The sequence below is a fragment of the Oryx dammah genome, unplaced genomic scaffold (assembly GCF_014754425.2).
Source record: "Oryx dammah isolate SB20612 unplaced genomic scaffold, SCBI_Odam_1.1 HiC_scaffold_2, whole genome shotgun sequence".
Classification (NCBI taxonomy): Eukaryota; Metazoa; Chordata; class Mammalia; order Artiodactyla; family Bovidae; genus Oryx; species Oryx dammah.
Genome location: NW_024070186.1, coordinates 49,763,852 through 49,788,027, shown reverse-complemented (window position 1 = coordinate 49,788,027; position 24,176 = coordinate 49,763,852). Strand labels below are relative to the sequence as shown.

At 43.3% G+C, this 24,176-nt stretch overlaps 1 protein-coding gene across 1 annotated transcript in view; it reads left to right on the top strand.

The window, feature by feature from the left end:
- The window catches only part of LOC120881593, a 114,642-nt gene extending 90,938 nt beyond the window's left edge, over window positions 1–23,704 (top strand). The window contains exons 9-22 of the mRNA XM_040265308.1: window positions 3,233–3,274; window positions 3,619–3,648; window positions 6,960–7,004; window positions 8,030–8,077; window positions 8,236–8,282; window positions 8,379–8,428; window positions 8,957–9,174; window positions 9,288–9,538; window positions 12,834–12,968; window positions 15,743–15,881; window positions 17,267–17,320; window positions 17,575–17,655; window positions 20,160–20,432; window positions 22,228–23,704. Coding sequence (XP_040121242.1) covers window positions 3,233–3,274; window positions 3,619–3,648; window positions 6,960–7,004; window positions 8,030–8,077; window positions 8,236–8,282; window positions 8,379–8,428; window positions 8,957–9,174; window positions 9,288–9,538; window positions 12,834–12,968; window positions 15,743–15,881; window positions 17,267–17,320; window positions 17,575–17,655; window positions 20,160–20,432; window positions 22,228–22,247 — 1,433 coding nt within the window. The 3' untranslated portion in view covers window positions 22,248–23,704. The remainder of the gene's footprint in view (window positions 1–3,232; window positions 3,275–3,618; window positions 3,649–6,959; window positions 7,005–8,029; window positions 8,078–8,235; window positions 8,283–8,378; window positions 8,429–8,956; window positions 9,175–9,287; window positions 9,539–12,833; window positions 12,969–15,742; window positions 15,882–17,266; window positions 17,321–17,574; window positions 17,656–20,159; window positions 20,433–22,227) is intronic.
- The last annotated feature ends 472 nt before the right edge of the window (window positions 23,705–24,176 follow it).

The following is a 24,176-nucleotide window of genomic DNA, read 5'->3' as shown; positions in this document are numbered from 1 at the left end:
CTCACCTTTCTGTCCTTCCTTTCATTTTTTTTTTTTTTAAGATTTATTTTTAAAAGTTTAGCCTATTTTTAGTGGAATGAAATGGGTCAAAGGGGTGTAGGTTTTGTCTGCATCTAGGCTGGCATTCAGGACAGCTGGGTGTGGTGAAGGTGGAACCCATCAGGATGAGAAAATGAGAGAAAAGAAACTCAGAGTTGGGGGCTGTTTGCATGCTAGCTTCCCCAAACCGGGATCCTGCTGCCAGAGCTCTAACCTTCGCAAACGTGGGGAGGGTTTAGGGCTGGGGGTAGCAGGCTTGGGCTGGCCTGTCACTAGAGTTTAGGAGTGTGACCTGTTAGTAAAAATCTCTACCCCTTAAACATCGTGACTACTGTGTAAGAGGCCCCGGGCTGGTCACTCTTCACAGATATCTTATTTAGTTCTCAAATATGTGCCATGAGACAGAAAAATGGTCCTGGGGGCTTGAGGGGGCAGGGAAGCAGAAATAGAATAAGGAGTCTTAGGGCCCAAATCAGAGGGAAGGTGAATTGAAGGGATGGCCCCAGATTCTGCTTCCCAGGGACCTGGAGCAGAAGGTGGGCCTCACCTGGGGCTGGTCCAGGCAGAATTACATCCCTGCAGAGGTCCTAGGGGCTTCCTAGGTGGTACTAGTGGTAAAGAACCCACCTGTCAATGCAGGAGATGCAGGTTCGATCCTTGGGTCAGGAAGATCACCTAGAGGAGGGCACAGCAGCCCACTCCAGAGATCTTGCCTGGAGAATTCCATGGACTGAGGAGCCTGGCTACAGTCCATGGGGTCTCAGAAAGTTGGACCCGACTTAGCACGCACGCGCGCACACACATACACGCAGAAGTCCCAGACTGCGAGGGAACTGGCAGAGTAGAGATGTGGTAGGGGCTGCTCGGCTCTTTAAAGCTGGGCAAAGCATTTGTTCACTCACACATTCATCAGTCATGGAGCATCTAGGGATGGGTGTGGGGGGATCAGGGTGGTGAGACATGGCCTCAGTCCTCCAGGGCTCAGGCACCAACAGCTCAGCAAGCAGCCACTGCTTGACAGAGGGGTAAACGAATGGATCGGAGAGAGGCACTTCTCATCTGACTTGGTGCGGCAGAGGGAGTCGGTCAGCAGAAGTGACTTTGGGCTGGCTTCTCATGGATACCCTGGGGTCTGGAGGTGGGGTCAGGGGAAGGGCTATCCAGGCAATGGGATGGCGTGTCTGAGACTTGGAGGAAGGAGTGGTAATCACGCTGGGTACACCTGGGGGAACGAGGAAGTGATTATGGTGGGTTGGTTTTAGTCCATGGTTCTCAGCCCTGGCTGTACATTCCAGTTATCTGGGGCCCTTTACCAAAAATGCTAGCCCCGGTTAGTTAATCAGTGCCCCCTAAGAAAGCCAGAATCCCAGGCATGGCTGTGTGTGTGTGGAAAGCCCCCTAGGTGGCATCAGTGTGCAGCCAAGGTTGAGAACCACTGCTCTGTGCTTCGAGCCCTGGAGGACCAAGGTCGTGTCTTACCACTTTTGATCTCCCAGCCCCTGCTTCAGTGCCTCGCCTTCCTCTCAGGTATCATCTCATGTAGGAACCTGCCTCCTCCTCCCCTTCTTCCCACTCATCCTATCCATCACCAGCTCCTGGGTGTTAAACTGCTGAAGCAATAAGAAGCATGTTTGCAAGTGAAACAACATGGTTAAGAATGCAAGTTCAAGCTGGACTACCTGAGTTGATATCTTAGCTTCAACTCCCTGGTTGGAGAATAGGGGTAGTGGGGCGGGTGGTGGTGGTGGTCTTACATAAGGAAATTAACTGACCTCAGCCTGCCTCATTGGGCAGTTGTGAGGGCTAATGTGTTAACATATGTAAAGCTCTTACATAAATATATGTAAATATAGATGTGCAAAATGAGTACATAAAGGTAATTAATCAATACATGTAAATGAGTAAGTATATATACTGTATAGTGCCTGGCACATGGTGAACACCCTAGAAAAGCTGCTCTTAGCTGCTCTATTATTGTTCTCATCTTTATTATCAACTCTTTTCTTTCCTCCATATAGCTATTGCCCGTCCTTGGTTTTGGTTGGTAGTGTGTGTGTATCAAGGGAAGATCTGAGAATCGTATTAATAGCTTTCCACATACTTACTCAGGGGATCCCAAGCAGGGTGAAGCAGGAGGAGCAGCTGAAGAGGGTGGATGAGGGAGAGAGAGGTGCCTTGGTGCTTGTCTGGTCTGTCAGGAACAGGTCAGGGCACCCTTGGAGGTGGGTGTTGGAGTCCGCTTTGGGAGGTAGGTGATAGGTCCTTATGGGGCTCTCAAGGTAGAAAGAAGGCTGGGTGTGTGTGGGAAGTGGGGCCGCCTGGGTATTAGTAGTTGGGTGGGCTTCCCTGGTGGCTCTGATGTTAAAGAATCCGCCTGCAGTGCAGGAGACTGGGGTTTGATCGATGGGTGGGAAGATCCCGTCGAGGAGGGCATGGCAACCCACTCCAGTATTCTTGCCTGGAGAATCCCCATGGACAGAGGAGCCTGGCGGGCTACGGTCCATGGGGTGGCAAACAGTCGGACACGACTGAGCACGAAGCACGCACAGTAGGGCAGATGGAAGACACGCAGAGGTAGGTGGAGAACCCGAATAGATGGGAGAGCTGTGTGGACAGGAAGGGCTGGTAGATGCCCTTACCTCTGGGAACTATGGATCTGTCCCATGGGTCTGGGGTTAGTGGGCCTTTGGGTACACTGGGGAAAGAATTCCAAGCTAACTGGGAACAGAAGCCTGATTGCAGTGGACAGACGGGCTGAGTTGGGGGTGAGGAAAAGGAGGGAACATTCTTGGGGTGCTTCAGGGAAATGGCATTTTGCATTATAGATTTCTGCACTGTTGTATCATTGAACTTGTGCATGGAACCTTCTAGATGCACAGTGCAGAGGCAAGATGGGAGCAGTAGAGGCAGGCCAGGCTGGATGAGACTTGGATGACACCCAAATAAAGTGGTTATTGCAGCCAGAGTATGATTTGGGCTCATATTTAAGTAATTAAAGTATATTTCATCCAGCTCCAAAGAAAGATAAGCCTTCTTTTTCGTAAACCAGACTAGTTTGGGACTCAGTGAGAATGCAGTAAAAGGAGGAAATTGGTTGAGTTTGGGTCTGTTTTATTATATGTATAATTTTAAAAAATAGTTCCTACTTTTTTATTCATTGTGTGCTTCTGTGTATCCTTTTTTTTTTTTTAAGGTGAGGACAGCAGTTTTGAGAGCGATTCTGAAGCTGAATCTGGTGAGTTATCTGTGTATGTTTTTCTTTAATAACAGAATTCTAGTTAAACATGGACACCTTTATTTTTATTCTAATGTAAAGCCCATGTCACTGATATTGCTTTGAGGACATAGTAATTACAAGTGTCCTTTTGGTGAAGTACCAAAAAGTACTTACATGGTAAATAATTTCTAGTTGGCAAGTAAAGTGGCAAAACAGGATGAGCTGAGGAAGAAAGACAGGAAATGGTTGCTATTGGTGAGAGGCAGACACTTTACCTATTCTTCCATTAGCCTGTGTGTTTTTTTCTTAGTTGTCATATGAATTTCATATGACATGATTTCAACCTTTTTTTTTTTTTGTAGATAATGAGGAGGCAAAACCAGAAAAAACAAGTGAGTATATCCTTCCTTACTCTGACTTTCTTTTTTGTTACTGAAAGGAAGAAAGAAGGATAGGCTTTGAGATTTTTAAGTTGCAAGTTGCTTGTTCGTGATCTTTTTCTGTGTCAGATTGGGCTCAACACTGGGAAATGAATAAGCATTTTGAAAATTTGAGCTCAGTACACTTGGAATACAAGGGGTGTGTTCCTGGTCTGCACTGATGCCAAGACTCTGCGTGTGCGGCTTTGCTCTGCGGTTCCCAGAGGAGAAGAGATTGAGGGACTGACCAAAATCTACAGCCACAGCCTCTGCTTCCTCCCGTGGTGGGCACTGCTCACAGTTAATCACAGACTAGACTGTTCACTGCTGAAAATGTGGTACCATTTGTGGTTTAAAGTTTCTGGCTTGCTGTTCTGGCTGTTTATGAACATCTTGAGTCATGAAACCACTTTAAAGACATAGATTCTAAATATAAAATTTGCTTTTGGTCTAAAGTTTTGTGAAATACTTAAGTTGCATGACTAAGCTTTTATTTTAACTGATTTTATTATGCTTTAGGATTTTTTTCCCTCCCAGTTCTTAGAATATAATCTGCTTATGAACACAAATACTTAACAAGGCAGTCAGGGGGGTGTCTTTATAATATTTTAAAATAAATGAAGTCTTTTCACTCAGAAGTCCTGTATTTAATCTAATTCTCTCTGCAGTTTCCCAGTGGGGAACCCATGAAGGTAACTGTAAGCTCCTTGCAGCCATGTTGTGTATAGATAAGAACCTGTAGTTATTTCTGTATCACACTCGTGCAGTAGATGTCACCATCTGATACCCATAAGGAATAATGTATGCCAGCCTTCCTACTTCCAGTCCTCCTTATACATAATAAGGATTATTTCATCCAATTAAATGCAATCAGAAGTCCAGCCTCCGTAGCTTGGACTAGAATAGAAATGAAGTCAGAGGCTGTGTCTTGGGATCTGTTCTTTGTTGTCCCTGGTTAATAACTGAGTAAATGACCATGGAGACAGGGATCCAGAGGCAGGGCCCCCAGGGTCCTGGCAGCCAGGTTGGCCCAGGGCCTCGTCAGGGTGGCAACCAGGTGGAAGGCATTTGGAGTCCGTAAGCCTCAAGATAGGCTCAGATCTGGATGGGAGGCTGGAGTCAGTGCTGTCAGACAGGGCACATGTAGGTCAGGGAGCTGCTGGACCTGGCCCTTGGCCATATGAGACACCTGGATGTTCAGGGCTGTCCACAGGGCCCTGCCTTTCCCAGAGGTTAGTCTCCTTGTTAAAAGACCTTTTATCCTCCACCTTGGGGAAGAGGTCAAAAAGATACCCCCCATTCACCTCTATTCTCAGGTCAGATGGGAGGACCTAATAGGCTACCCTGGGATGCTTGCTTCTCTGTGGGTGGGCCAACTGGCCTTCTGATTGGATATACCTTCTGTTCTGAGCCCTGAAGTCACCTGAATCGCATGGATTAAAGAGAAGCCAAGAGTTATGTATTGGAGAGAAGTGCATCAGTTTCTCTGCTTTGGCTGGGAAGACCTGGTGAGAGACTGTGCTGGGCGGTTAGGCTACTCTAATAACTTTCATTTTCTCAGCTCCCAGGCAAATCACAAGACACAAAAACATGGGATGTGGGTGAAATGCAGTGTAGATGATAGTCATTAAATAATAAGAATTTTGTGATGCTTTTTAGGATAGCGATTGTGGAATAGGATTGAAAGATTTTCTGGTGCAGGACTTGGATCGGTGTTTCAGAACCTTCAGATCTATGGTATTCTGAGTCCAAAATTCTGAATACATTTAGTCTCTATTTTCCATTTCATTTTAATGCTGTTTTTTAAATCTGGTTCTATCTTGCAACCCCTGGTCCCCATGTAATGTCCTGAGAGCAGGCAGCTTGTGTAGCAAGGACTGGAGCCAGGGTCCTGGGGGTGCAGAGAAGGGGTCCACTGCTTCTGGGCATTGGTGGTGGCCTGGACCTTCCATGTATGCTCAAGATGCCTGTCTTACTAATGGGACTCATCTTCCCAAAGGTTCTTCAGATCTTTCAAATATAAAACCAAGTATTCAACACATTAGGTCGTCTCCCAAGTGAAAGGTTATTGTCTGCTTCAGAATTATTCATGTTTTTGAGTTTCACACATCACCATAGGAAAATAATAGCTAGCACTCACTGACTGCTTGCTGAGTGCCAGGCGCAATCCCTCAGTTCAGTTCAGTCGCTCAGTCGTGTCCGACTCTTTGGGACCCCATGAATCACAGCACGCCAGGCCTCTCTGTCCATCACCAAATCCCGGAGTTCATTCAGACTCACACCCATCGAGTCAATGATGCCATCTAGCCATCTCATCCTCTGTCATCCCTTTCTCCTCCTGCCCCCAATCCCTGCCAGCATCAGAGTCTTTTCCAATGAGTCAACTACCTATAATTTAATTTCCTGTCTTTCTGGAGAGTGGTACTACATTAATTCTCATTTGACAGATGAGGAAAGTAATAGACAAAGATTTCGTACGTAACTAAAGAGCCTAAACTCATGCAACTAGTAGCCAGTGTAGATAATAGGAAAATTCACCACTGTTCCCTTTCATAATGTACTTTTGTGTTCTGTGATTTCTAGTCATTCAGAAAATGAACGCTTACCAGGCCCTGGGATTCAGTCCTTGTGAAACTTACATTCTAGTGGGGAGAGACAGGAAGCAGAAACACTGAGCTTATCATGTGCGAGGTGGTGAGCAGTGCCCTGATGAAAGTGAAAGGGGGAAGAGATGTGTCAGGCAGGCCCTGCTGTGGGAGAGGGGTGGGACGTCATGAAAGCCTCTCTGATAAGGTGACATTTGAGCAGAGATGGCAGGGATGTGACTGGGTGAGCAATGTGAATATTCAGCCTGGGAGACAGTGAGTGCAAAGGGCCTGAGGCAGGAGCATGCTTTGGTGTGGAGAGTGGTTCAGAGTGACTGGAGGGCAGTAAATGCAGGGAGGCAGACCAGAGGCGAGTGGTGGGGAGCCGATGGAAAGAGGCCACATGCTAAATCAGAGACTCTTACAAGACAGTTCCAGCTTAAACATGCCTAAAGTCAGATGTCAGTTCCTCTCTTACTGCTCCGCTGATCTCTACCTAAACTAACCTGAAGGGCTGATACCAGTCAGGCTCTGTCTTGGGGATAACAACTCCGGCTTAGTTCCCGACTTCTGACCACTCTGAGGGACTCTTCATTGGGGCCTGCGGCTGTCCAGCTGAGACACTGGTCTAGCTGAGGAGTGACTGGTGAAGAGCTCGTCCATGACCACCTGTGCCCTGAGCTCTTTTTGTCTCCACAGATGGGGAACTAGGAGAGTCTTCCACCGAGGAAGCGTCTGCTCAGGGTAAGAGTGAGGCCTTGCCCTCTTTTCTTCTCTAATGTATCCTGTTCACCCTGTGCCTGTGTGAGATGAGAGAACTATTGTTTCAGTGTCAGAAGATCAGCTAAAGACTTAATGTGCCAAAGTGGGGTGCATGGAAACTTTCACATGGAAGCTTATTTTCCTGCTTTATACCAGGGGTCCCCAACCCCTGGGCCGCTGTCTAGTACCATTAGGAACCAGGCCACACAGCAGGAGGTGAGCGGTGAGCTAGCAAGTGAAGCTTCATCTGTATTTACAGCTGCTCTCCATCACTTGCGTTACTGCCTAAGTGCCACCTCCTGTCAGATCAGCGGTGGGACAAGATTCTCATGGGAATACAGACCCTACTGTGAACTGCCCATGGATCTAGGTTGCCCACTCCTTATGAGACGTTAATGCCTGATGATCTGATTCTGCCATGTGATGTGTTATATAATTATTTCGTTATATATCACAATGTCATAAAAATAGAAATGAAGTACGTAATGCACTTGAATAATCCCAACCCGCGCCCCTCCCACCCCCACCCCCTCGTCCATGGAAAAATTGTCTTCTGTGAAACCGGTCCCTGGTGCCAAAAAGTTTGGGGACTGCTGCCTTATACCTGCAGCGAGACTCACAAGCAGAATGTGTCATGTATTACCGAATCCACTCAAAGAGATGTTTAATATACGTTTAAGGTTCCTGTTGGGCTTGCCTGGTGGCTCAATGGTAAAGAGTCCGCCTGCAGTGCAGGAGACACAGGAGACCCGGGTTCAATCCCTGGGTTGGGACAATCTTCTGGAGCAGGAAGTGGCAACCCACTCCAGTATTCTTGCCTGGAGAATCCCATGGACAGCGAACCTGGCAGGCCTCAGTCCATAGGGTCCCAAAGAGTCAGACACGACTGAAGTGATTTAGCACAAAGTTCTTACTGGTGTGAAGCTGGGTGTCAGGGGGAGGGGGGGTTAACTGGTTTACCCTGTGACTGACTTATGCAAATACATGTGTGACAATATCTTTTACAGTAGAAGAATGGGAGGATAAAGAATTGCCCACACAGCATTATAATTCAGGTATGAACTTACATTCTCCAAAATGGTCTCATTATTGCTGAGGGGGCCTATATCTTTGGATTTTGTGATATGGTCATATCATATATATTTGTCAAAAAAATTTTGTCTGAAAATGCCAGTCACATTCCTGTAAGTAAATTTTTTTCTCTATCATTTAGAATCTAATAAGATCCAATCTCACTGTGAACACTGTAATGCTGAAAATGTAAGTATGTTTTTAATTATAAAGGATGATTCTTTAATTTGCTTTATTTAAGAAAATGACATTTACTTATGTGTTATATCTGTGCTTTTTCTCCAGAAACACAATGAACTGGTGACCCCCAGGCTTCTTTCCCGAGGACAGTTTTTGTGAGTCATTGGGAATACAGGAGACATGACACCCTTAGTAATTTATCTGCCTATGTAAAAATAACCCCAAGTTGGGGAAACACAAAACAGCATAACTTAACTTCACACATTTTATGTTCTTTCTTGGATTGTTGTCTTTTTATATATATATATAATTTTATTTATTTGTTTTCGCTGTGCCGAGTTTTTGTAGCTGTGCGGGCTTTTCTCTAGTTGCGAGGAGTGGGGGCTACTTTCCTGTGGCACATGGGCTTAGTTGCTCCGAGGTAGGTGGGATCTTCCCGGATCAGAAATCAAACTTGTGTCTCCTGCGTTGGCAGGAGAATTCTTTACTACTGAGCTGCCAGGGAAAGCCTTAGATTGCTTTCTTTGATTGTGATGCTGCTTCAAAATGTTATGGAGTTCCCTCAGTGCTTTTGAGTGAAATTAAACAACAACAAAAAAAATGAGTTAAAAAAATTTTTTTAAAGAAATCCTCTCCTAAACAAACATCAAGACTTGACAGGTGTTCTTCTCTGTCCAATGCAGGCTGAAAGTGGATGGAGAGGGAACTTACCAGTGCACGGAGACTGGTCTGATATTTGAGGTTAACAGGAAAGTTGATATCAAGTATTGCGTCTTGTCCTGGAGCAAATATTCAGACCTCATTGAGAAGCCCTGGGCCGTTGGTGGACCCTTGTTTGATGTTAAATGTGACCCGCTCTGTCTTACCTCCATTCAGTTTCCACATTCCCTCTGCTTGGGTCGTGAGTACTTGTTTGCTAAAAGTTTAATTGGCATGTGCATGTGTGGACGTGTGAGAGTCTGTGTGCAACGCATGCAGTGCCCAGAACACTAACTCACCTTCCTGTGTTAACAGACCGAGATGCCAACATGACGTTCAAAGTCTTCCATGTTAAAGGTACTGGGGCCTCATTAGAATATACTGTGGACCATTCTGCAACCCACGTCAAATGGCGTGTGAGCTCTCTTTCTCCTGTGGGACCCGTTATTCAAAGCGAAGAGACGGTATTCCACCACGGGGCGGTGATTCTGTACAAAGCCATCGACCATAACCCGTCCTTGTCTTTCCGAGTGTACGTAGCAACCAATAATGAATCCTTCATCAAGGTAAAGCCAATGAAAGTGAATACTAAATGTTGAATACTGTGTGCTCAGACTTTATACAAGGTCTGGGTGATGTCTCTCTGTTGGTTTAATTGTCTCCCCACGGTGGGTCTGATGTCATACTCACTCACAGAAGTTATAAGCTCAGTGCCAGGCCCTCAGAGCCATGGAGCATGAGTGTTTATACATGTGAACAGCGTCGGGAGGAGAGCAGATAGGAAAATAGCTCTCTAGAGGTGGGTGTGGCATGATCCAGCAGGCCTGGCCTTGGAGACAGTTGCCTGGAGAACAGCCAAGGCCATCTATTCTCTACAGCCTTGCTGCTGAACATGTGATTTGGGGACCAGGGAACCAGGCGCTGCTGATTGCTGCCAGCAAGGGTGCTCCTTAAAATGCCAAATCTCAGCGCTGCCCCGACCTGCAGACTCAGAGCCTGCCCTGCTCAGTATTCCCAGGTGACTGAGACATTACAGTTGGTGAGGCACCTGCTCTGGATATACCGGGGGGCCGTTTCGGGTCTTTGGGTCAAACGTAGGGAGACTGGAGATTCCTCCTTGGCTTAAAGCTCTGCCAGTAAGACACACCTCATAGGGTAACTCATTCCAGAGTAATTTTTTGGATAAAAGTTGACGTTTGGTTCATGGGTTCAACATTCTGGGTTTTGTAGCAGCAAATATTCATGAAGTACCCAGTATGTTTAAGGTAGAATGACCTGAAGGGAAGGGTTTGGGTATTCATAATGGAACCCGTTTGCCAGAATGCAGAATAAATCTATGTTGTAGCCCATGTTCTGAACTATATCATTGAAAACAGAGGATCGAATCTCCTTTTATACCCTGACTCACTGTCAATACAGTTATAATGACTTAGAGGTGGGTGGAGCACTGACAAAAGATAAAGCAGTGACTCAAAATTATCCTTTCAGATTCAGAATCGGGGTTTGACAGATGTGAAAAAAAAAGCATTCAGTTCAGTCACTCAGTCGTGTCTAACTCTGTGACCCTATGAACCGCAGCACGCCAGGCCTCTCTGTCCATCACCAACTCCCAGAGTTTACCCAAACCCATGTCCATTGAGTCGGTGATGCCATTCAACCATCTCATCCTCTGTCATCCCCTTCTGCTCCTGCCCTCAATCTTTCTCAGCATCAGGGTCTTTTCAAATGAGTTAGCTCTTCGCATCAGGTTGCCAAAGTATTGGAGTTTCAGCTTCAACATCAGTTCTTCCAGTGAACACTTAGGACTGATCTCCTTTAGGATGGACTGGTTGGATCTCCTTGCAGTCCAAGGGAAAGAGTCTTCTCCAACACCACAGTTCAAAAGCATCAATTCTTCGGCGCTCAGCCTTCTTTATAGTCCAACTCTCACATCCATACATGACTACTGGAAAAACCATAGCCTCGACTAGATGGACCTTTGCTGACAAAGTATTGTCTCTGCTTTTTAATATGCTGTCTAGATTGGTCCTAAATTTCCTTCCAAGGAGTAAGCGTCTTTTAATTTCATGGCTGCAGTCACCATCTGCAGTGATTTTGGAGCCCAGAAAAATAAAGTCAGCCACTGTTTCCACTGTTTCCCCATCTGTTTGCCATGAAGTGATGCCATGATCTTAGTTTTCTGAATGTTGAGCTGAAGCCAACTTTTTCACTCTCCTCTTTCACTTTCATCAAGAGGCTCTTTAGTTCTTCACTTTCTGCCATAAGGATGGTGTCATCTGCATATCTGAGGTTATTGATATTTCTCTTGGCAGTCTTGATTCCAGCTTGTGCTTCCTCCAGCCCAGCATTTCTCATGATGTACTCTGCATATAAGTTAAATAAGCAGGGTGACAATATACAGCCTTGACGTTCTCCTTTTCCTATTTGGAACCAGTCTGTTCCATATCCAGTTCTAACTGTTGCTTCCTGACCTGCATACAGATTTCCCAAGAGGCAGGTCAGGTGGTCTGGTATTCCCATCTCCTTCAGAATTTTCCACAGTTTATTGTGATCCACACAGCTATTGTAAAGTATACTACTTTGTGAATTATAATTTGAGTTACAGAATTTATGTCAAGCTACCCACTCCCAGTGGTTTTAGTTTGTAGTATTTGCATGCTTTAAAAATGTTATACAGATTATAGCTAGCAATATGTATTAAAGTGTAAAAACATTAAGTAATAGATTTTTTTGTTTTCCTCCTAAGAAAGCAAAATATGCTTCCTGTATCTCACTAAGGATAATACTTTTAGTTGGGAAAGTAGCCTTCAAAGTGGTATAAAAATAACTGCACCTAAAGTATAATTCTTGGAGGAGGAAATGGCAACCCACTCCATTATTCTTGCTTAGAAAATCCCATGGACAGAGGAGCCTGGTGGACTATAGCCCATGGGGTCACGAAGAGTTGGATATGACTGAGAGACTGAACACACATACATATAATGTAGAATTAGCATAGATTTGGAAAAAGCACTATTATTTAATGAACCTTATATTTTAAAAGTAAATTCAGTTAACTGAAAGAGCATTATCCAGACTTCCTGGGAAGCTGGGGTCAGGAGCTGATTACATCAGCAGATGTGGAGAAGGCTGCCATCAGGACAATGGAGAGCGTGGCATGGGGAAGGCAGGATATCCTTCCTGGCTGGTGTTTTATTTTTACGCCTTCTCCAGTTGATTTTTTTTTTTTTTCCTGTGTAGGAACAGATTTCCTTGAACTCTGTCTCAAGAAACCTAAATTTCATATTCAGCCATACAGCTACTTTACCAAGGGACCTTGGGCCATAGATTACATTCACCTCTTAGGGGGCATTGGAACAATACATGTAAAATCGGGGTCCCCTCTAGGGCCACGTCAGGAAAGAGTTGTGACAGCAAGAATGGGAACATACCAAGTGTGGGGCAGAGGCAAACTTTGGGGCAGAGGCAAACTTTGAGTCAGCTGGAACCACTTCCAGTAAAAGAGGTGCTCACTGTTCACGTGATGGGCATGGAATTAGTACCCATATGCAAGTGCTCATGTAATGTTCTCAGACCCTTCAGAAGCAAATTGGTGGTGCCACACAGGGTATAAGTGACACTTTTGGCTGTAGTGCTTTTGTGGGAAGATGTTTGGCTATGTGACAGATGCGTAGAACAAAGGTGCCTCAACTTCTGGGCCATTTTCCCCTTGTGATCACTGTGGGACATCCTCCCTAGCCATCATTTCTGTAGGAGGACATGAAAATAATACAACTGGCACACACACTGCCCAGTTCTTGACTTCGACTCTCACAGTTGTTGGTGATGGATTTCAAAACCCAGACCTATTTCCACCTTTAGGATATTTCCAAGTCTGTAAAGCACTCCTGTAAGAAATTCATGAAAATCGACAAGCCTCCGGTTTGCCAGAAGTTGCTGCAGAATGGGAAGAAGTACAGGCTGATCAGTGAGCCAGAAGCTGAGATCACCCCAGAGGTAAACACTGTAAAAAATCAACTTGGAGTAGCAGTGGGGGGAGCGTGTAGATTTCTTAGATACAGTATTTTGAAGATATTTTAAAATAATGCATTTTGTTCTCCTTTTTTATTTCCCAGTGTCTAAGAAAGCAGTTGTTTTGTTGAACTTGCAGTTTATTCCAAAGATGCTGTTGAATTTCAGGGTTCATCTGCAGTCATCAAAAAAATAGACTCTTCATTTCTCTTTCCCTTTGAAAAGGTTTTCAGTTGTCTTGCATTTTAAATTAAGTTATTCAAATAATTTTAGCTTCAAAGGAATACAAAACTTAAGTTAAAGTCTAAGTCATGCAAAGCATTAAAGGTTAGTGGAAAAAAGTTGCTAACAAAGGATATTGGGCTTTTCCTACTGGAAGGCATTTGAAAAATAGTGATGGGAATAAACTGTTAGATTTGAAGCATTCAATGTACACACCACGACACTTGTAAGTGATTTTGGCTTGTCGGAAATGACTTAGTTATTTTTAAAGTTTATTTTCATTATGTGCTCTGGGTGTATGCCATAGCTTATCTAGTCTGGACATCTGTGTGGAAATTCCTTTTGTCTACCTCCTTTGTCTGTTTTACACTTTATGAAAAGTTGAAAACATGTTTCGATTCCATTAAATTAAAAGTGGGAGGCAAGAGAGCTAATGGCAATGGTCCATGTTGCATTGTTTTATTATATTGGTATTATCAGGGCCTTGTGCCCAGTAGAAGCAGTCAGGTTGATCAGGACAGTCTTCCTTCCTTTTCAGTTTCAAAGCGTCTCTGCACATGCTTTGAACCATTTGAGCCATACAGTAACACGGCTGAGAAAACCAGTGTGCAAAGCAAGTGGGCACTCTGCGCAGGCCACACATGTGAGCCGAGCTCACCCATGGCCCTGACTGCCTTGGCTCCTGAAGCTACCATCTCCCCACTGGTATCTGAGACGTTGATTTTCGTCCCTTCCATACCGATCAGGCCCCAGCAGGTGGTACATCAAGAGAATCACGAGAATCAAACTGCAGCCTTGTTTGGGCAGTGGAACTAAATAAAAAGGGTGTGCTTTTGAGTGGCCTGTGCAGCATAATGAATTTCCCTGGGGAGCTTTAAAAAAAAATTCGGTGGCCTGGGTCCCACCTCCAGAGATGCTGACTTAATTGGTCTGGGAATGGCCCAGGCATTGGACTTGTTAAAGCTCCCAAGGTGACTATAGTGTGCTGCCAAGGTTAAGAGCCACTAGGAGAGGGAAGAATCCATATTGAATGGGTGGATGTTCCCAGAAAGAGACCGAGGGATCCCAGGAGTTGTTTCTTACTAAAGATGTTGATAGCTAGAGGGCTTTAAATAGTCTGCATTCCAGTGCATAGTCAGTCACATCGTTACCATAGTCTGTCACTAACTGTGGGCTCCCTTTTAACCAAATTTCTGGCCTATAAAATGGGGATAATCGCCCAAGATTGCTGTAAGGATCATATAAAGTAATGGTTTGGGGCACTCCTGAGAGTTGTAAAACTCTGTGTAAGCATAAGGTGCTCTTATTAGTTTTATACCATTAATGATTTGCTTAACTGACATCAGATGTGCCTATTACCAGCCAGCCTGATAAGAGCTAGGAATTAAAAAATAAGTAAGTCACAGCCTTTTCCCTCGAAGATGCCAGGGTAGTGAGGGAAATGCCCCATTCATGTAGAGAAATAATTTTACCATAACATGGTGTTCCTTTAGAGACGAGTACCAAGTGCAGTGGGTTTCCAGGAAGGCTTTTTCATGGGTGATGTTGGCTCTGGGTTTGAAGGGTGAGGGATTCCCTGGGAGAGACAAGCTTTCCCAGGCTGTCCTGGGAGAGGTGGCCCCAGGTGCCTAAGGAGGACATGAGACCCTGCAACTGGGCTGAGCTGCAGGAGAGTTCGGGGGAAATGAACCTGGAGGGATTTAGGAGAGTGGGGGTAGGGGAGGCGCTGTCTCAGCTTTGTAGACCTTGGTGACTGACTCTTGGAAGGTTAGGAGGATAATACTGGTGACTTGGAACAGAAAGGAAGAGGAACAGATTAAGAGCATTAAGAGCATTAGTTTGTTATGGTGACACCCAGAGCAGTTCACTGATGTTTTTTTAGAGATGTATTTCTTGCTAGCCAGTCTGGAGAGAAGCAGAGGCAGGGAAGCCAGGAGACAATCTGAATAGTGGCTAAGAGCTCAGACTTTGGAGTCACAGGCGTGGATTCCAGTTCCAGTTCCACCACTAAGATGTGGACTTGGGCAAATTCATTCACTTCTCTGGGATCCTTTATGCATAAAATAGGGATAAAAGGATTTGTTGGGGGAAGCTGGTGTTCAGTGAGGGGAGGTGGACACAACGCCGCACATAGTTCTGTAAATGTGAAATCAGGTGGACAGATCGAGAATGATCTAAGAGAAAGGTGGTGAGGAGCTTAAAGCGCCTGGGAGAGGGTGGCTGATGGCTGAGCACAGGTTCCATTTGGGGAACATGAAAATTGGAAGTCAGGAAAGGGCTGAACTTGGAAAACAAGGGCCATGGGACTAGAAGCTTCAATGAGGTGGAAAACAGTTCTGAGTAAGAGTAAGGAGGGGCTGAAAGCAGGAGAGTGAGAAGAGGTGTGGTTAAAGAATGGATTTACAAAGTCATAATTTCAGTGGGTGTCCACTGAAGCACTAACCCTTCTCATTGCCTTTATTCCTTATCTGACATTTTATGTGGTTCATTAATGCAACTTGTAAATTTAAGAAAACCACCTTTTTTTTTTTTTAAAGGAAATTGAATTTGTGGATGGTTCACTTTTAAAATTGAAAAGTTATATTGAAGTGTATCTGGAGCAACCAGTGGAGTTTAAATTACTCTTGGTTGAAATGGATTCTGAGGAAATTGTATGGAAGGCAAAACTGAGAGAGTGTGAGTATCTTGCATCTTGAATTAAAACTCTGTTTGGCAGGTGGGGGGTTGGGGAGGGTTAGGGGGAGTGACTCTGGTGGAAAGCAAATAGAGTGTCTGTCCCATCATCATAACATCAAAAAATTAGATTAAGAGAAGTAGAGGCCCCAGTTCTTGGGACAGATGTGCCGGCTCTGGTTCTCAGGCTCCCACCGTCAAATCCCCACACTCAGCAGGTGCACAGAGCCCATATTTGCTATTGAGGCTTTCTACTCCAGAAACAAAACCCAATCTAATCCATTTGGGATTCTGTCCTAGTTTAAGGTGGAAGCTTTTGTATAGGTGTGATTCCTGTTCTCAATATTATACCCTTAAATTAGCCAGTTTGAAACAGGCCCTTTTATCCAAACTACAGTTACCCCAGAGGAGTCCTAGTTTTGGGATTTTGTATTGGGGATTGTATTATTTAATTTGCTCAAATAAGTGAACCTGAAAGATGTTACCTTTTAATCATAGCAAATGCCTCAGTAATAAAGATATTTAATATGTAGCAACCTGAATAACAGATGTTCTTCCAGACTAAGTCTCTTTGCAGTTTTAAAGACCACCTTTTAAGACTCTTTTTAAAACTTACTTGATAATATTCTCTCTCATAAGATGGTTCTGGTTTCTATTATTTTGGGGAGGCCTATCCTAACGATGAACAGAAATTGCCCATCACTCATAAAACGTCTTCACTCAAGCGACCTGTGGAAGGCCTGCCCAACATGTAGGCATCTGTTAGAGCAGGGCTGAACTCATGGGGCAGGTGATGTCAAATCATAATGAAGTTTCTGCAAAGAACCCACCAAGTATACATAATGATAATACATAGATGAGATTGTTTTACGTGTGTGTATTTGTGTGTGTGTGTTAGTCGCTTAGCCATGTCTGACTTTTTGCGACCCCATGGACTGTAGCCCACCAGACTCCTCTGTCCATGGAATTCTCCAGTCAAGAATAGTGGAGTGGGGTACATATAAATACACTTAAAATTTAAAGATGTTATTTATTTTTAAAAAATGTTTAAGGCTTCCTTCTCCGTATGGCACATGATGCCAATGTTCTATTTACAGTAGTTTTAGATTTAGAGAAATGTGGAAGGAATGACATTTCACCTGACCTCTGGGTGTGGCAGATACCATGTCAGCAGTATGCAGATGACTGAAATGTGGGAAACACTGGTCCCATCAGACATGCTGGAAGGAGTTCAAGCTCAGGGTATTTGCATACATACCAAGTTAAAACCCACATGTAAATTTGAGAGAGATTACCAAAACCCTAGAGCTTCACGTGCTTTCACACATCGATGCTTTAATTCCAATTTCATACCACTTTTCCAACTGCTGCTTATTGTACCTTAACAGGTGACTGGGTTCAGCATCATCAGAACCAGAACATTTCAAAAAGCAGCACAAGTGGTAAGTGCTTGTAAGTGGACATTAAACCCGTCTCTTCCTTCTATCCACTAGAATTTTAATTCTGCTTTGCAAATCCAGTAACGTTCAGGATCTGTTAAGTGTTCCATAACTCTTAATCATCTGAATGAGCTTTGAATCCTTTTTTAATTTGTTCTGTCAGAATGATTTTAAAATGATTTTTTAAAAGTCCAGCTTGAAGATGGCTGGATAATAAAACGATAAGGGAAAGCCAATTTGTTGTTGTTTTTTTAAAGGTAACAGGCGACGAAAAATGAGTAGCAGCTTGCCTGATGAGACGGTCTATGATAAAAGAATGAAGCAGATTGACAGTTCAGGTTTGTAAAAATGTCCTCTGTGGCTATCAGTCACTTCCTCTGGTCTCCCCCAGGACGTTTATCTGACACATGTTCTTCTTGGGTCAGTGTTCCTGGAGCCATATCCTAGGTGTGCCTGCTCTCCCAGCTACCTTCCCCCTGTGTCCAGGCTTCTCAGGCTGGGATAAAGGGCCTAGGTGGTCTGCCCCAGCCTGCTTTTCCACCTTGACTGCCCATTCCTCCCCTGCACTTGGTGAAAGTAGAATTGGGGGTCTAGGGAAGGTCTTGCAGCCTGTAGGGTCAGTGGCCGTGGCCTGTCCATCTGTGCATTTCCTATAGCACTGAGCCTGCAGCCTCTGATATAGGAGATATTGAGCGTTCACTGAAGGAGTGACTAGTGAATGGGCATGTGTGCGTTCACTGACTTCTCAGTTATTAACTATATTTGCGGGGAGGGAGCCACCAGCTCAGTTGTTAGAGATAAAGGTCAAGTTAATTTCTTCCATTTAGATGGCAGAGACCAAGGCTTGATAGCTGTGAAAATACAGTAGAGATTTAAGCACTTAACAACAGTACTCCAAGGAGCCAGAAGATGGAGTATGTACCTCAAAATTCAAGTCCAACCAGAATTTGCAAATTGAAGTTAGAAAACCCAGACTCAAATTACACAAGACAAGATCTTAAGGCTTTGGGGGCCTCATGTAGATGAACCCTTTCATCAAAATACCTTTTATTATTGTAAGAAGGTGTGAATCTAAAAGCAGATAAACTCTGTAGACTAAAATGAGATGTTATTCGCTTGGAGTTGAAGAGGATGGTGTATGTCTGATTTCACTGTTTGTCACTAGAGAATTGTTTATTATTTCTATTAAATGAACATCAAAATAAATGAGGCTCTGGAATTATTTTTAAAACCTAACCAAATTGGGATACATATTTCTTTCATTTTTATTGAGATAAAGTTGACAAATAAAAATTGTATATAAGTACACAATGGGATGCTTTGAAGTATGCATACATTGTGAAATATTTACCAATCAGATTAATTAGCACATCTATCACCTCACACAGCCACCTTTTTTTTTTTGGTGGTAGAACTTGTAAGACCTTCTTTTAGCAAATCTCAAGAGTACAGCATAGTATTTATTATTAACTGTAGTCATCATATTGTATATTAGATCCTCAAAAATTATTCACTTATAACTGAATGGGACACATAGGAAAATTTTTTCCTTTTTTGCAGTTATTTGGCTATTTAAAATTAGCTCCAAGAACAAGTAGCTAGACATAGAATAAAATGATCAAATACTACCTAGAAAATTAAGGATTTCCAGCCTTTTTAGAGTTGACAATGTGGTAGCAAATAATAATGATTTACTTCTGTTTAGGTATTTTCACAACATTTTTAAAGATACTGAGTCACTATCCTGATAGTTTGAGGCTCAGCATATCACTATATTGCTTTTTAAAATATAGTCACCTCAACTCTGAGTCACTTTGAGATCTTGTTAAAATTTAGATACAGAATCTGACACAGTAGGTTTGGGGATGATCCTGAGAACTTGCATCTTTGATGGGGATGGATTCCCTGTGTAGTTTCTCTTGTAGCAGTTTGAGAGAGGAACACAAGCCACATGTGTTAGAAGACCACTAGGGAGCAGTGGCCATCCTTTAGAAACCATTCTTGAGTTAAGGGAGTTAGGGTTCAATATAAATGTTAGGTTCCCTTCATTAGACTACTGGCTCTAGATGAACAAAGTGTTATGGTTCTGGAGGAGGGGCAGGAAGGATTCTTCCTCTCACCCTCTTCTCATGGCACCTCCAGGGTTTCTAAGGCCTGGAGGATCCTTAATGAGACTCTACACCTGGTGAGCTTTGATGCATCATAGCACAACCATCTGGAAAGTGTGAACATAGAAAACCCAGCTGGGGCTGGTATTTTGTATTGGGGCACTGGTTTGTATTGGAAACATAATCCCTTCCAGAATGATGACACGGTTTCTTAGTGAACAACAGATATTGATATTACAGACACTGTGCCCTGAGTTTTCTGTGGAATATGCTCTTCCCCCTAATGCCAGGAGATGGCAGAATGGAGACTGCAGTTCATATCTCTTGCTGCACTCTTTAGTGACCACTAAAGGTAGCACTTTGTATGTGAAGATGCAGAGATGGGCAAGGGGAAATGTATATTTTTCTTTTTGAGCCACATAAATTATTTTTGATGCCTGATTTTTTCCCCCTCCAGCCTAATTTGTGCAGCTTTGTAAAACAGTTTCATTCCCTGAATCACTGAATTATCCTTGTGAGCATTATACCCCAGTTCAACCTTGTGTGTGATCATTCCCTTCAGTTCTTCTAATAGCTTGGAAAGCAGGGATTTTTTTGGCACTTAAATTTATTTTAAAAGCAGTTAAAGTTTCAAATCCTGGTATCCTTTTTTATATAAAGAGAATACATTTTCATTGTCGATGACTGTAAATGAAGTGTTGAGAGGAACTACTGAATTCTTCATGTGCTTTTAGATGGGGTGAAGACTAAAACCCTGTTAACAGACACTCAGTTGTTTAACCTTGCTGAGAAGCTGGGGAAGGAGTGGTTAAAGATTGCCATTGCCAACCTGAAGCTGAATATTAGCGAAATCGATGCTATCCGGGAGAAGGAAGACAATGTTACGATCAGTAAGTTTAAGATGCTGAAGAAGTGGCAAGAAAAGGAGCAGAATAATGCCACAGCTCAGAATTTATGTAACTGCTTGAAAAATGTTGATTCAGTTGAAGTCCAAGATGTGCTGAGAGGTAAGCAGAATATCTTAGTCATTTACTTGGGGTCAAGCTGTGTCTTTGCAAATAGCAAATTTATCCTCTAGAATGTGTTAGTCACGTCTAAGCTCAGGTTCAGAAGGTTGTGCAAATGCTCCACAGTAAGCACGTGGGCATAATCTAAGTAAAGGTGATTCACGTGTGGCATCAGAGGAAGCATTTGAATACCATCTCAAGTGCTGGCTAGGTTGTGACCAAGCAGATTTGCTTTTCTTTTTAATTGACCTATATGTGATATACAGTAAGGTACAGGTGTACAAAGTAGTGTTTCACAATTTTTTTAGGTTATATTCTATTTACGGTTATAAAATATTGGCTATATTCCCTGTGTTGTGCAATATATCTATGACTAAGCAAATTCCTTACCTGAAGCCTCTATATTCTCATCTGCCAAATGGATGCGAAACTCCCAGTGTCCTAGGTCTCTTGTGAGAATGAAAAGAGATAATGCATGTAAAAGCTCTAGGTTCAGGCAGTGAGACTCGGGCAGGAGTAGATAATGTCCTTTGTTGTTGTTCAGTTGCTCAGTCATGTCTGACTCTTGCAGACCCCATGAGCCGCTGCATGCCAGACTTCCCTGTCTTTCACTGTCTCCTGGAGTCTGCTCACACTCATGTCCATTGATAATGTCCTTAACGGGAGACCTAACTGGAAGTCTTGAGCCTTCCAGACTTTCTGTGGTGTTGACGCAGTGCTCCACTTGGTGGCACTAGTGAGCCTCCAGCAGCAAAGATGGGAACAGAGAGCTAAAGCGAGTTGTTTCTGGTCTCAGTCCAGAAAACCACAGGGTTCCTTCCTTTGTTTTGAAGCACTTCTTTTTTTTTTTTGTGGCTTGACTTAGCATATTGTTAGACCCAAGGTCAAACCAATTCACAACTTGGATTTTTATTAATATGTATTGTTACCATGATTAACAAATGCTGTGTTACTTCTCAGAAGCAAGTCAGAGAGAGGTTTACATTTGGAATTTTATTCGGACTTTTTGTTCCTTAAAGAATGTAAAAGGGTGTCAGCCACCCCAAAAGCTTATATGAAAAGCTAAAGTCTGGAGTGACCGCTAAGGATGATGTCAGGTGTGGAGGGCGAACTTTGTGAACGCCCCCACCAGTTTGGATGCAAGAGCTGCAAGGCAATAGAATAGCCAGTTTCAATATCAAATTTCTTTTTCTTGAATATGTTGAAATTATGTAAATCACTGAGGCCCACATGTGGAAATCTCCTTATTTGCATATAGGCACTTCTGCCTATTGTGGTACTGGCCTCTGCTGTGATAAGGAAACAATCATAGCCTCTTCCATCAAAGGAAGGCTTGGAAATCTGACATCTCACAGACCCTGTAGAATGTCATTTTGTTTTTATCTGCTCTTGACTTTGCTAGACGCTTAACTTGCCACCACATAAAGCTGAATAAGGATTTGTGACATTTTTTGGCAGTGAAATGGATCATAAAAGCTTATTAGTCCAAGTTGTCATTGAATAGGAGAAAAATCTTCAGTAAGTTACAAACGAACAAAAAGCCAGAAATTTTCCAGTGTTTTCTGCCCTCCTGTAGTCAAAATATCTGGGTGATTGGCTGACTTTTGTGTCTTTATCAGGGCATTTTAGTGTCGTATAACTGCAGCCTTAAAAAATTGCACTGGTTTATCTTCATCTCAGGAAAACCCAGCCATTCCAGCAGTTCCTTTTTGAAACGGACAAGTGACTTTCTTTAAACGCAAGTGCTTTTTCCCCACAACAATGAATCCCTGAATTTGTTTCTCTCCCTTGTTAGGCTTCTTACAGGAAACCTGAGGTTTGAAAGATGAGCTGGAAAAGGAAGCCTCAGGAACTTCTGCCTTTAAAGACTGTCTCTGTGGTAATAAGGCACAGACTTCGGGACCTAGAGCTACACAGCCTGTGGAAGACCACTTGCAGCTCACATTATTCAGGGGCAAAGGGAATGTGAAATATTTGGAAACCTTGAGGAAGAAAAAAAAACCTCTATAATATCAAGAATTTTTTTTTTTGATACCTCCCACTCTCACCATCCCACCCGGCTTCCCCACCCAAACACATACACTTATAAAGGGTGCCTAACATGACTCAACAGCAGTCAGGCGAGAAATGTGGTAATTTTCCTACTGGAGTCTGTGGACTATGAAATTCATATCAAGCATTTGGAACATTTTTTTTTTTAGCAATTAGGTGGTGGAGTACTTAAATTGCACCAATTTCACTTAGCTTTTTTTTCTCGTGTCATTAATGAGGAAGAGAGGTTCCTATTCTTTCAGCTCCCACACAGATATGCACGTGCTGCGGGGTCCAGTATGTCTTTTTATGTGAGGTGTGATTTCCATGTCTTATTACTAACTAGTCTGGCTGGTGGTCTGTTAAACCATTAAATCAATCATGTTACCTGGTCCTAGGGTCATTAGAAAGGATTATAGTCCTCTCCCCATCCATGTTGGTGCAAACACTCGCAGGTGGTGGCCTCATCTCACTGGGGAATTTCACCTGGGTCCATCGTCAGAGTCCCTGCAGATTTCATCAACCTTCTGAAATCACCAAACACTGCATTTCTTGACCTTGACCCTGGATTGTTTACTTCTGGGAGGGTTGTGGGGGGCGGGCAGTGCGGGAATGCCACTTAGAAATAGCCTTAGTCAGGACCAAGGAACATTGTCATCTCTTCTCGAAGAGGACTTGCCCCAAGGAATCATGGGCCATATTGGCTCTTGTTACTGGGTGAAATCTTTGTTTTTTAATATGTATAGATATTGTCGCTCTCCCAGAATCATGCGTGTGGTGATTAACATTTTGGATATGTTTTGTTAACTTATTTGAAGAAACTATAAATTACCATTAGTCTCCTGTAGACAGTAGCTGGAGAGTAAATTCAATCTTAATGAATTAATCAGAGAAACATACTTTAATGCTTTGCCTGTGAAGAACAAATTCATTTTATAGGGAAGAACGTATTGATATTATTAATGATCAGGGATCCAGTGGAATTCAAATCAGTGTCACTTTATGAGTTTTTTTTTTAATTGTATATTTCAGGAAACACATGGAGTTTTAACATTCAGAAGTGTAAAATACTTAAAGGTCTTGACTTTTTAAAGTGTTTATTATTTTTTGTAAGTTGTTTTCCAAAGAAAATCGTAATTTCAGAGGTGCTTTGTATATAAGCTGGTTTCCTAACAATTTCCAGCCTTTTTCCTGCTGTGGATAAAGGGAAGAACAATAAATCTGCATTTGTACAGTGCAAATGTGTCTTCTTTGTGGTATTATTTACTTACAGATTACTTTTTAAAGCATCATCTCACTTGATTGTTATTATATTGGCTGTTTGGGCATTAGTTGGTTTTGCTCCCAGACCCAGTTCTTGAAGTAAAGTTGAGTGGGGGTAAAGCAGGGGCAACTAACCCAGGAGTTTTCACAGATTCAGGAGCACCCCCACACCCCCTAATCTTTCTCCCTCCAGGAACGACTCCAGGAATGAGTGTTCTCCCACCTGTGCATGGGAAGATATGTTTTTATTTAAAACCAGGTGTATTCATAATGAGCTCCTTACCTGTGTGTCTCTGTTAACAGGATTTTCCTGCACATTTGGGACATGTTTTGTTATTTTGGGGGGTGGCTTTAGGGGACAGGCTTTCTCCCCTGCTTTGCCAGGTGGAAGTGTTTTCACTCCATTTTCTAAAGAGGACACCGTCTTTGCTGAGTTGAAGTGTGTTCTCA